The sequence below is a fragment of the Acanthamoeba castellanii genome, assembly GCF_000313135.1.
Source record: "Acanthamoeba castellanii str. Neff unplaced genomic scaffold scf7180000084768, whole genome shotgun sequence".
Taxonomy (NCBI): domain Eukaryota; phylum Discosea; order Longamoebia; family Acanthamoebidae; genus Acanthamoeba; species Acanthamoeba castellanii.
In genome coordinates, this window is record NW_004457618.1 from 134,763 (window position 1) to 146,942 (window position 12,180).

General features: G+C 58.3%; 6 protein-coding genes across 6 annotated transcripts in view; 4 read left to right on the forward strand and 2 right to left on the reverse strand.

Annotated features, from left to right (window-relative positions):
• The window catches only part of ACA1_252060 (glycosyl hydrolase domain containing protein), a gene marked incomplete at both ends in the record, with an annotated part of 3,696 nt that extends 2,009 nt beyond the window's left edge, over positions 1-1,687 (forward strand). The window contains 7 exons of the mRNA XM_004367491.1: positions 105-183; positions 260-439; positions 596-936; positions 1,022-1,071; positions 1,186-1,283; positions 1,381-1,523; positions 1,588-1,687. Of these exons, the coding sequence (XP_004367548.1) occupies positions 105-183; positions 260-439; positions 596-936; positions 1,022-1,071; positions 1,186-1,283; positions 1,381-1,523; positions 1,588-1,687 (991 nt within the window). The remainder of the gene's footprint in view (positions 1-104; positions 184-259; positions 440-595; positions 937-1,021; positions 1,072-1,185; positions 1,284-1,380; positions 1,524-1,587) is intronic.
• Positions 1,688-1,790: 103 nt separating this feature from the next.
• Positions 1,791-3,411, reverse strand: ACA1_252170 (Ras subfamily protein; the record flags this gene model as incomplete). Its single annotated transcript, XM_004367492.1, has 6 exons — positions 1,791-1,937; positions 2,027-2,125; positions 2,189-2,317; positions 2,480-2,572; positions 2,781-3,102; positions 3,170-3,411. The coding sequence occupies 6 exons, from the start codon at positions 3,409-3,411 to the stop codon at positions 1,791-1,793; spliced, it is 1,032 nt and encodes a 343-aa protein (XP_004367549.1).
• Positions 3,412-3,695: 284 nt separating this feature from the next.
• ACA1_252180 (leucine rich repeat domain containing protein) lies at positions 3,696-5,536 on the forward strand (the record flags this gene model as incomplete). Its single annotated transcript, XM_004367493.1, is given in 7 exon segments — positions 3,696-4,090; positions 4,210-4,787; positions 4,853-4,919; positions 4,986-5,076; positions 5,165-5,250; positions 5,310-5,493; positions 5,504-5,536. The coding sequence occupies 7 exon segments, from the start codon at positions 3,696-3,698 to the stop codon at positions 5,534-5,536; spliced, it is 1,434 nt and encodes a 477-aa protein (XP_004367550.1).
• Positions 5,537-6,059: 523 nt separating this feature from the next.
• On the reverse strand, positions 6,060-7,004 carry ACA1_252190 (uncharacterized protein; the record flags this gene model as incomplete). Its single annotated transcript, XM_004367494.1, has 3 exons — positions 6,060-6,371; positions 6,462-6,755; positions 6,828-7,004. The coding sequence occupies 3 exons, from the start codon at positions 7,002-7,004 to the stop codon at positions 6,060-6,062; spliced, it is 783 nt and encodes a 260-aa protein (XP_004367551.1).
• Positions 7,005-7,454: 450 nt separating this feature from the next.
• Positions 7,455-8,250, forward strand: ACA1_252200 (saposin, putative; the record flags this gene model as incomplete). Its single annotated transcript, XM_004367495.1, has 3 exons — positions 7,455-7,752; positions 7,851-8,121; positions 8,193-8,250. The coding sequence occupies 3 exons, from the start codon at positions 7,455-7,457 to the stop codon at positions 8,248-8,250; spliced, it is 627 nt and encodes a 208-aa protein (XP_004367552.1).
• Positions 8,251-8,840: 590 nt separating this feature from the next.
• Positions 8,841-12,111, forward strand: ACA1_252210 (nonreceptor tyrosine kinase, putative; the record flags this gene model as incomplete). Its single annotated transcript, XM_004367496.1, has 13 exons — positions 8,841-8,921; positions 8,998-9,114; positions 9,270-9,393; positions 9,434-9,653; positions 9,721-9,911; positions 10,009-10,378; positions 10,469-11,061; positions 11,146-11,275; positions 11,402-11,469; positions 11,535-11,621; positions 11,704-11,802; positions 11,881-11,951; positions 12,040-12,111. The coding sequence occupies 13 exons, from the start codon at positions 8,841-8,843 to the stop codon at positions 12,109-12,111; spliced, it is 2,223 nt and encodes a 740-aa protein (XP_004367553.1).
• Positions 12,112-12,180: the final 69 nt, after the last annotated feature.

Consider the following 12,180-nt stretch of genomic DNA (forward strand, 5'->3'; position numbering starts at 1 on the left):
GGCTCCGCCCGGTATCTCCTCCCCCGCAACCTTTTTACACCTGGGGTGCGGTAGATTGTTGACATTCCTCATCAAATTACGCCACACGTTCCGCGTGCGCTCAGGCTTACATTGAACGGCCAAGTCCTGGTGGACACGTTCGCCAACCCCAATTCAACCAGGAACGTTCCATTCACGTTCGCGGTACCGTATTGCAAAGCCCTACCCTAGCTTCAGTAGCTGCGCTGCTCACTCGCACTCTCTGCAATGCTGGAGCCAGGCGGGTGCCAAGTATGCCGTTGTGTTGGAGTTTGTGCGCCCCAACGAGGGTTCGTACATGTGCCTTCAGTGGAGCCTCATCGGCGGCACTCAAGTCGGCCAGAATCTCGCCGTCAAGGCCGCCGCCGCTGCCGACATCATCATCGCAGTTGTGGGCGAGGACACTCGCACCTGTGGCGAGGTACATTCATGACTTCCATCGAGTGTGCGTGTGCGTGTGCGTGTGCGTGTGCGTGTGCGTGTGCGTGTGCGTGTGCGTGTGCGTGTGCGTGTGCGTGTGCGTGTGCGTGTGCGTGTGCGCTAACGTTGAGCATGGCCACACACTATCTGCCCCTAGACGTTTGACAGGCCGACGCTGGACCTGCCCGGCTCGCAGCAGGAGCTGCTCGAGGCCATACGCGCGGCCGCGCCCAACAAGCCCTTCATAGCCGTCCTTCTGCACGGGCGGCCCCTGAGCGTGAATTGGCTGAACGACAACGCCGACGCCATCATCACCGGGTTCTACCCCGGGCAGGCCCAGGGCCAGGCGATCGCCGACGTGCTGTTTGGCGACTACAACCCTGCGGGCCGCATCCCGGTCACCTTCCCGCAGAGCTCGGGCCAGCTGCCAATGTTCTACAACTACAAGCCCAGCGCGCGTAAGAACCAGACAGCCATTTACGCCGATGGCACCAGCAGGTACGCGTCAATCCCTCCACACACGCACGCGTGTGGCAGCCCAAGCCCAGACCGCGCTAAATCGGTCACTCCTAAACTTGTCCAGCACTCCGCTGTATCACTTCGGGCACGGGCTGTCGTATACCCAGTTTGCCTGTACGTAGAAAAGAGTGGCCTGCTACCTCGCGCGCGCGCGCACACACACACACACAAAGAGAGAGAGAGAGAGCAGGCGCACACAGTGTGCTGACGGGCCATCACACCGCGCAGATAGCAACCTGGCGATCTCGCCCATCGTGATTCTGCCCAGCACTGTGATGACCATCACGCTGAACGTGGAAAATGTGGGCAAGATGGCCGGCGAGGAGGTATTTCCCTCCCACCCTCTGGGTCACCCCCAATCATTAGAGCGTAGGGACAAAGGCTGACGTGGTGGGTCTATGGTTGGCGTAACAGGTGGTGCAGATGTATGTGCGGGATGAGGTGAGCAGCGTCACCACGCCTCTTCGATCGCTCAAGGGTTTCCAGCGCGTCGGCCTGCAGCCCGGCCAGTCGACGACGGTCACCTTCAGCCTCGACGTCACCAAGGACTTGGTCATCTACAACAGGTACCACACCACAGCTGTTCGCTGGCTGGCCGGCTGCTCTTCTAATACCATGAGCGCACGGCAGGCAATTCAAATGGGTGGTGGAGCCGGGCCAGTTCACGGTGATGGTGGGCTCATCAAGCAACGACATCCGGCTGACGACCACGTTTCCGGTCCTGTTTTGATCGAGCCATGCCAGTCGACCAGAGCGCCATTCTCACTCACCAACGTGATATCACGTTTTCATCATTTCACAACACATCAATATTCATTAACACCTAATGTCCTTCATTTCGGTTTTTTGTTGCGTGCCTTGTGGAGGATGACACCTCGGGCGTACATCTCGCCGACGAGCAGTCGGAAGGCCTCCTCCACGCCCGTCCCCTTCTTCGCGCTTGTCCACGCGAACGGAATTCCCTCCTCCATTGCGAAGGCCTGCGTTCGTGTGTGTTGCGTGTGGTGTGTGTGTGGAATGTTGAGTTTGGCGAGAGTGACGATTTTATGAGATGAACTGAGATGCGTACCTTTGGGAGCTCTCGTGGAACTGCTCGCTTCTTCCGCTTGTCCCACTTGGTGCCGACCAGCATGCGACCCAGCACCCGGTCGTACGTGTACCGTTTGATCTTCACCAGAGATGAGCACCGGAGGGGCGCACCACACACAAACGTGACTAGTCGGTGATGTACCTCCTGCACCAGGGCCTTGGCACTGTCGAAGGAGCGTTCGGCGGTGGCGTCGAAGCAAACGATCACCGCGTCGCAATCACGAAAGGGGCTCGACCCGACCGTCTTGAAGCCGGTGATCGGATTCTCCCACTGCCACGGTGGTCGCGCCCATCAGAGCTACTACCAGAACAGCACATAAAAAAAGAAAGAAAAACAGAAAAGAAAAGAAAGGAGTACCACTTGCAAGCTGAGTATGTCGCCCTTCCATCCCACGACCCTGTATTCCTATTGCGCATGTCTGGGTGTCAGAACGGCGGCGGCGGCGGCGGCTGCAGCAGCGAACAGGTGAAGCGGGCTCGGTACGAAGTCGGGGTGCTCTTCGTAGGGTGGCGCATGGCGTCGGTCCTGTCACCCGCAGCACAAGCAATGCACACATCAGATGAACACACGTCAGATCGCACTCTGCTCTCTGTTCTCTGGCCACCCTAGGGTGGAGCTCTGTGTGCGTACGCAAAATCTGTGCAGAAGCGAACTCTACACAGCACGGCGCATGCGCGCACGGAGAGTGTGAGATCGCTACGATGATAGATAAGCGTAGCGTAGCGTAGTGTACCTTGCCCACCCGCCAGTCGCCAGCCACCACGACCTTCAAGCTGTAGTCGTGCTGTGGGGCCTGGTGCTTGCGCATGGCCCGCGCCAGCTCCTTTCGCGCGGCGCGGTGGGCGGGACTTGAGCTCCATTCCCGGGCCGAGGTGTGGGCCAGGCGCTGCCTGTAGTACTGATGGTGGTGGTGGTGGGTACCATGGACGAGACCCGGATACTCCCACTCCAGGCCCACGGCGACCCACTCGCGCCAGGCCTTCATCAGCGGCGCGCTGCCGGCGTGATTGCTCTTTGCCTTGCCGCGGGCCGAGCGATAGTGCGCTGCCCATACACTGCACTTGCGCCAACGATGAGTGGTGCTACAATGCGGTACGTGTGGTGGTTGACAGGACTAGGTACGTGTCGTGGCTGGTCAGTGAACGGAGCCGCTGGCAGGTGGCGCCCAGGCGCAGGAGGGCTACCGGCGGGAGGAGGGGGAGGAGCGCCGACAGCAGGAGGGCGTCGGTGAGTGCCAACAGGCCGCAGGTGGCCTGTTCGCTTTGGCCACTCACAAACGTTGCACTCCCCAGAACGGACTTCACAGCCCCCTTGCTGCCCTTCTTTCTCCGGGCCACGTCCACTCCCTCTGCCGTGCAATTCATCTTGATTCCAAAGATGAAGGCGTTGCCTCTCGGCGTTTTTGCAGGACATACTTTGCATTCTTTTAAGTTTAAGTAAAGTTCATTGTTATTTTATGATGTTCAATGAAATCTCGGAGGCGAGTCTTCCAGTTCGCCCAATCGCTGTGCGGGCTCGTGCTTTCCCAAAGAAGGGAGGTTTCTACCAGGCAACGACATGGTTACTTAGCGTGCTCCAGGTGGGAGTAACGACCACTACACTATTGCACCCACTTGAACGTGAGAACGTTCGCGAATCTAAGGACAAGATGAGCAAGCGCAGGCCGGAGGCGGTCGCGCTGCTGGAGGCGAACACACGAGAACGGGACCCCACGCTCTCGCTGGCCAAGTGTCAGCTGACGGCGGTGCCCCTGGACGTTCTTCGTCTTGCTCACGACCTGCACGCGCTCGACCTGTCGGCCAACAAGCTGCGACGGCTTGCCTTTGCAGAGGAGGATTTGCTGATGGCATCTTCGGCCGACGGGCCGGAGGCGAAGGACCAGAAGATAGACGAAGAACGGATGAAGAGGGTGGTAGGAGCCATACGCGAGTTGAATCTCTCGCTCAACAAGCTGCAGGGTAAAGATTCCGAGTCCATCTCTCATCTCCGCTACTGGACCGGTCTTCTTCGGCTCGACCTTTCAGGCAACGGCCTTCAACATCTGTACGTAGCCAGCTCTCAATCTCGCCGAAATTGAACGACGCAGATTGAGGAAATTTGATGCAAGTTGTGCATCCTTTGTGGGGCCTGCTCCCTCATCGATCTTCGTACGTGTTCAACAGGCCGGCAGACTTTTGGGGCGTGCTTCCGGCTGGGCTCGCCGAGCTCAAGCTGTCGTACAATTGCCTTTCCGAGCTGCCCGCCCCGCCTCACAGGGACGACGACAACAGCACGACTGCGGCAGCCGATGGCGACCGCGCACCGACGCTGCTGTTGCCGCCTTCCTCCCTCTCCACGCTGCACATCGACTGCAACGGACTGAAGAGTCTGCCGGCGACGCTGCCGCTGCACTGCCCGAACCTCACACAGCTCTTCTGCAGCGACAACGCGCTGAAGGCCATCCCGGCCTCGTTCGTTGCCTTTCGCAGCCTGACGCACCTCGACCTGTCGGGCAACCGCATCTCTGTGCTCCCCGCCGAACCCCACTTCTACGCCAACCTCGCGAGCAGCCTCGTCCACATGAACCTCAAGGACAACGCGCTCACCTCGCTGCCGCCCGCTCTGTCGGTGCTGACGTCGCTCGAAGTGCTGGACCTGCGGAAGAATCGGATCGACGATGTTCTCACGGAGACGCTGGAGATCCCATCACTGTGCGTGCTTGATCTATCGTGCAACAAGCTCAAGCAGATCGGACTCTCAGGTACGGCAATCCAATCTTCCTTCTGGTTCTCTGAGAGCATGGCCATGACGCTGACTTTCTCATAGAACGATTGACGCGGCTCGAAACGCTCCGATTAGAGCACAATCAGTTGCTGAGCTTGCCTTCATCTATGTACGCAGAGCCTATGCCCTTTGGTCATCTTAAGCGTGTCTCACACAGCTCGTGTACGTGGTACAGCGGCTCCTTCACTTCGCTACTGCGGCTCTACGCACACGACAACAAGATGGAGCGGTTACCCGATGAAATCGTCAATCTTACACAGTTGCAGGTGCGTGAGTGAACGCATTCCACATGTCGCTTCACCCCATACGGGGCCTCGATACGATGCTCATCCGCCTCATGTGGAGCACACACAGGAACTTGACGTGGGCCGAAACAAGTTGGTTGATGTACCCCAGGCGCTGGACGATATGAAGCGACTACCCACCCTGCAGTATTACAGGTACATGCGTGCCCTTTCGTGTTGAGTCGGCCAACAAACACTTACCCAGCCGCCATCAGGAAATCGCTCCCTGATGAAGTCATTCCCGGCCTCTACATCGGTGGCACTGAGAGCGCTGCCCACTTGCCGGCACTGCTCCACCGAAAGATCAAAGTCATCGTGCAGTTGGTCGTGGAGAGCGAGCAACACTTCCCGGACCAGTTTGACTATCTCACCTACAGGATATCGGACCACCCCACATCGGTACGCACAGCACCTCGAATTCCTGCGTCTTTGGTCGCGCTAACCTGATAGTCTGTTGATCAACAGGACCTCTCTCGATACTTCGCGACCTGCAATGAACGAATCGCTGAAGCGCTGGCAGAGGGAAGAGGAGCGCTTGTACATTGGTAGCGTTCCCTATGGTCTTTCCCCAATGTCAAGAGTTGCTGTTGCGCCTCGCTCACTCTTCCTCTTCGCCTGTGCAGTGTGGCGGGCATTTCGCGAAGCGCGACGATCGTTACAGCATTTTTGATGCATCACTTGAAGATTTCTTGTGACAGCGCCATGGACATGCTTCGCAACGCCCGTCCAGCCATCTACCCCAACCCTGGTACGCGTTTTATCACTGGCATGGCCCTGTGCTCTGATGCAGACTCACCATTTTGTGAAATGCAGGCTTCTTGGTTCAGTTGCGAGAGTACGAGAAGGAGCTGTTCCGCTCTCTTGTGTATGACGCATGATGAGCCCACAAAAGTGTCTTGTGACTCTGCCAGACCTCCAACCCCATTGCTGTGTGGAAACAAAATAAAAGTTGAACTGTACAAACACTACATGTTTATTGAAGATGCTTCTGTTGGGTTCTTATTCACACATCCAGCTCCGAACTTGTCCCTCCTCTGGCCAAGATTGTCGCCAGCAAGGACGTCGAAGGTTTCGTTGTAGATGATGCTGAGGATGTGGAGCTCAGCATGGCCCATCCCACCAACAGTGGCATCGGTTGCTGGAAACGCTCCAGCCGGGGGTACGGCTCCGACAGCCAGGGGAGCAGCTGCTACTGCAGCTGCCACGGCTAGTGATGCAGGGCCTCCAGCTGGGAGGGCAGGCATGCCTGGCAAACCTGCCCCATTGCCAGCTTGAACCTACGCCACAGCAAGTTAACACATAACAACGCAGTGGAAGACTGAAGAAGGGAATCAAACCTTCAAAAGGCAGCGACATGGGCTGGGCACCCCATGGGCTTGGTGGATGGTCCGCTGGCGCTTGTTGTAGGAGCGGATTCGAATGTTGTCGACGCGCGCAGCAACGGGGGCCATGGCTGCTGCTACAGCCCCGGGCACGACGGCTGCCACAGCCCCGGGCAGGGCTGCGATCGCAGCAGCAATCCCCGCGAAGTCTGCCATCGTGGGAACCATTACAGGAGCTGTGAAGAGCGGTTGCTGGCCTCTCGCCATCGCGTCGAATTGGTCATCGACCCCAGCTGATTTCAGCAGCTCCCGAAGGAGATCATCCAGGGATCGCTTGTTCTGTAATTGAAACAAATTTTGAGATGCTGCTACGCGGAAACAGTAAACAGGCACAAAGGCTCATTCACGTACCCCAGGTACTTCCAGTATGTCTGCTGTCGGTGGTAACGCCAGGCCGGTGGCATCGATGGGAGATGTAGGATCCTCCAGCTCCAGCTCGTCCTCCCTGCCCACTTCCTCCCCCTCGTCCTCTGAGGATTCAGTCTCGGGCCTCTTCCGCTTGCTGCTTCCCTTCTTTTCCTGAGACATCGTGCGGCTTTTGAACGAGTTTGATTGTGAATCGGACTACACCGAGATCAGCGCAAACTCACGAGCGTTCTCCTTTCGCGCGTTCTCCTTTCCCGCGCTCGTTGGCCTGCTCAGAATTCCGAGCATTGCGGATGCCTCCAAAATAAAACAAATAAAACAGCGCAAGGTGCCAATCCAGCGAACAGATACGTAGACCTCTGTCGCTACGAGCCCTGCCTCGCGCTGTTTGATTATGGCGCGGGCGGGGCGGACCCGCCGCAGTGCCGCTAGACGCGAAACGCGGCGTACACGACCTATCCTCACAAAACGACAATTTGTAGCTCTGGCCGTCGAGGGGAAAAAGGAAATGCCGTTTCTTGCGCAGTTGGAATCTCATCGACAACAATAATCAGAAACAGATCAACAAACATCATTCACCACATCAGCAGCGAGCAAGAAGCTGAACAAAAAATGGCCAAGCTTGCGTACGGATTGCTGATGATTATCCTCGCGATTTGCTGCACCACCGCGTGGGCGAAGCAGGAGGGCAAGATGCAAGGGGGCGCATACTCGCCTTGCGATATGTGTCGCTTCTTGGTGGGCTACGTGGAGGACTTGGTGGGCCAGAAGCAGTCAGTGGCCGACATCGTAACCGTGTGCAGCGCCATGTGCGGTCTGGCACCGCGCGAGATGGCTGCCGCCTGCAGGGGCTTCGTCTCTTCCTACGTGCCCTTCCTCGTCCAGTACCTCATCGACACCGAGAACCCAGGTACTGCAGCTCACCATCTGAGGATCTTGCCCGAATGATGCGCAGAATTCAACCACACTTCGCCACAATCATCTGACAAGGTGCTTTGGCTTGTGCAGCTGCCGCCTGCTCGTCTGTTGGCGTGTGTCCTGTGGATGACGTCGTCGCGTCAGGCGACGCCGCCGTGCTCTACATTCCCCGTTCGGCCGCGACTGACGAGTGCACGCTCTGCGAGACGGTGACCGGCTTCGTGCAGGGCTACCTCTACGCCAACCACACCGAGCAGGAGATCCAGGAGGGACTCGACGCCCTATGCTCCCTCCTCCCCGACTCGCAGCAGTGCACCACCATGGTGGACCAGTATCTCGCCGCCATCTACATGTTCCTCAGGTTCGTGACGAAACGACACCCACAGCTCTTACCTTCCTCTCTGACCTGTTGTGGTGTGTTGTGGTGCCCAGGTCGTACGCCAACCCGCACCTCGTGTGCGCAGAGATCAAGCTCTGCAGTCAGAAGTGAGCTGCAGTGGCTTCGTTTGCCTTCTTGGAAGGGTCTTCTTCCTCACCACACGCTCCACGGGCGCTTTGTACATTTTTCAAAAATTTCAAATACGCACGAATGTCCTTCGACAACATTTCTAGAATTCCTGAGCGAAGGCCTATCGGCGGGGAAATTTCTCACGAACAAGGCAAAAAGTTGGCTTGCGTGTTTGCGTGTTGTGCCTGGACCAGACGCACACAGGACGACGCGGAGGAGGGCAAGAGGATACATACACGCGGCATTGGAAAACGGAGGTTGGTGGGCGGCACCCGTGTTAGATGGAGGCGCCTAGCGGGGGCTATGAGGGCACGTTAGAACCAGTTGAGATCAATGATTTTAACATTTGGTTCTTGCATCACTTCCCAAAGGTAGCGCTCTCCTCGCATCCATGCGCTGACCAAATTCGCTGCCTTCCGTTCTCGCAAATCATATTATTTTTTTGTCTACATGATTATCGGTAATTCTATTTCTGCCGATCTGTTCATATATAGATTAATCATTTTATTTTATTTTCATTTGTCTTACATGGCCAGGTCTCTTTGAGGGCATGCAACGAGCATGCTGTGCGCATGTCGCACAACCTCAAGAACAGAAGGCACGGCATCTTCAAGGCGCGAAGTCCCTACGCCTTCGAGGGCCATTTGGGCGAGGTACGGCACGCCTGCGGCATGTCGACTACTCTGGCGGTCACTCGCTTGTCTGCACGCTCACCTTCCATCGCCGCAGGAGTTTAAGCCCGTTTGGGAAGGCGGCCAGGTAGCCCTGCTTAATCTCTCCAACCGCTGCTTCGTCTCAGCCACGAAGACGGGCAGCTACTCTCCGATTGCAACACGTCCTCGCCCGGTATCCCATTTTTCCTCTTCATCCGATGCTCCTGATGCACCTTGATCGTGTTGCCTCTTCATCGCTCTCTGCGCGCGCGCGCGTGTGTGTGATCGCTATGGCTCTTATCGTGCACTCATCGGAGTCGCCTTTCTTTCCTTTTGGGCGCCTCACAGGTCCACACGAGCTGTTCGATGTCGAGAGCAGGAACGAACTCGTCGCCTTTCGCAGCGCGCACGGCACCTACATCGGGCTCGAATCCGGGGGCGAGAAGCTTGTCTGCTCCGCAACGGCGGCCGGGTCCTCCGAGCTCTTTCAAATACGCCTCAAGGTACCTCAGCCTGGGGCCGTTGTCGCGGCGATCGCCCGGAATGCAAGGCACGCTTTGATTCAATCCTACCACAGGCCTACATTCAAGTCAACAACGGCCACTACGTGTCGGCCGAACGAAACCACAGCCTCATTGCGCAGCGCTTCCGCCCGGGGATTCCCGCCAGGGGAGACAGCTTCATCCTTGAAGTCGGCACCACGCACTGCAGCTTCCGCTCACAGTACAATCGGTACCGCGTCAGTTGGAGAGATTGCAATTTCGATTGGTCACCCGACTCACTCACGCGTTCGCTCCAGGTACTGGGTCGCCGAGAGCAACGGCAACCTCTCTGCCGTCACGCCAGCGAGCAGCAGCAGGAAGAGCGCTCGCGAGGAATTCAAGCTGGAGGGCTACCGCTCCGACCTCCTGGAGCCGGAGCACATCTACTTTGGCATCCGAACAACGCACGGCACCTTCGTCATCTCGGAGGACGACAAAATCGTCACCGGTGCGTCCTCCTTGCTCTTCGGTTGGGTTTTTGCTCTGCTCTGTTCTGGTTCGCTTTGAGGTCAGGCTTGACAAGCGCATTCCGTACGCATGTCCAGTATCGCACGATGCCATCCAAAAGAACGTGGCCATGGCATCACGCGTGGGCTACTGCTTCACCGACCACCTGTTCGAGATCCTGCCGCAGCCCTCGTCGCCCCTCTCTCCCACTTCCTCATCCTCCACTTCCTCGGCGTCTTCGCCTTCGTCGTCGTCGGCCGATTTCAGTCGCTCGCCCTCATTCTCGTGGGCCAAGCAGTCCTTCCCACCGCACACGCTTGCCACCAGCAGCAACAGCGGCTCGACCCACACACGACGCGAGCGCACCGAGAGCGAAAGCGGCAACGGCAGCCCCGAGGACAGCATTCGCTATCGCATCGGTGCACGCCTTCGACAGCGCGTTGATCGCAAGCTGCATCGCGGCGCGCCGTCCCGCGACGGCGAGGGCGAAGAGACCAACAACAAGCAGAGCGGCGGCCGCGGGGGGCGCACCACCCCGAACGCGTTCCCCCACCGCAGCAAGAGCCTGTCCGATCACCTGGAACGATCGGGCGGGCGGGACAGAGACCTGCTGGCGCCCAACCCTGAACAACAGGTCAAGCGTGCCGACACGGAGCCGGTTGACAGACGACACGCCGGCGTGGCCAAGTCCAGTGAGGCCCTGCCCACCTACTCCGACCGAGGCCGGCGAAAGCAGGAGAACAGCAGCGGAAGCGGCGGCGCGAGTGGTGGTAGGAGTGGTGATAGAATGCGATCGGTGGTGGGCAGCGACGGTGACTTCGAGGCCATCGAAGTGTTTGTCGACGATGAAGAGCAATCGGACGACATCGAGGACGGGTGGGAGGAAATCACAGAGGGCTCCAGCGACGACTACGGCTACTTCGAGGCCCGATTGCGAGCGCAGCAGGGGACTAAGTTAAAGTCACCGCCACCAAAGCCCAACGAAGCGCTGTCGCCGCGCAGCGCTGCTGCGGCCGTTGAGGCCAAGACCAGCACGGCCGTCACCACCACCGGGTTTGACCAGATGGCGGGCGAATGGGTGATCGACCCGCGCGACCTTCAACTCTCCGACCGGGTCTTGGGCAAAGGGTTCTTCGGCGAGGTCAAGAAGGGTACGCTGCCGCTGCGCCACTAGCCCCGGGGGTCCGCATGCCCACACTCACAGCCACACAATCGACACGCCCGCCTCAAAAAAGGTCGATGGCGAGGTACGCCCGTGGCGGCAAAGATCATCTACCGCGAGCTCTTTCGGAGCAAGTCGGATGAACAGCTCTTCGACAAGGAAGTGCGCATGCTACGCTCGCTTCACCATCCACATGTCATCCAGTACGTACCACGCCACGCCACGCCACGCCACGCCACGCCACGCCACGCCACACCAACCGATCACTATTTCTCCACATCTGGACTATCGGGGGGTCTCACCACAGGCTCCTGTCGGTGTACAATCAGGTTCCTGGGCGTGTGCCAGTTTAAGGAAAAGCGGCAGCGATGTATCGTGACCGAGTTGATGGAAAAAGGTTGCGTTGCGCCCCGTCCCTGTTTTCTGTGCTGCAACCGGCCCTCACGGTGAGCGCATGCGCAGGCTCCCTACACGACCTCCTCCGCAACGAGGCCACGCTCTTCAAGGATCCACTTCTTCGAGTGCGAATCGCGCGTGACATCGCCAAGGGTACGCACATGTCGCGCCAAGCAACCCACGACAACGCACGCACGCACGCACGCACGCACACTCATCGCCCGCCCGGGTACAGGAATGTGTTATCTCCACATGTCCGACCCGCCGACCCTCCATCGCGACCTGACGTCCAAGAATATTCTCCTTGATCGCTTTCTACGGGCAAAGATAGCTGGTACAGAAGTCGTCGCCGCCCCTTACCTCACTTGATACTCGCCTTTTTGCCTCACCCAGTTCGTTCGACTACACACAGATTTTGGGCTGAGCCGATTCAAGGAGGAGAATGGGGTGTTCACGCAGGGCTGTGGCGCGTTGGCGTTCATGGTGCGTTCGCCCAGACTAGAGACTCATTTCCCGCCTGTGAGGCCTGCGTGCCTGGTCAATGTACACATGATGCTCACACAAGGCCCAGGCGCCCGAGGTCTACCGAGGGGAAGCCTACAGCGAAAAGGCGGACGTCTACTCCTACGCCATCGTACGATGACCATTCCCATCGCGTGCCCTGTGTGTCGTGTGTGTCGTGTGTGCGTGTGTGTGTTCGGGTGTGTCAACA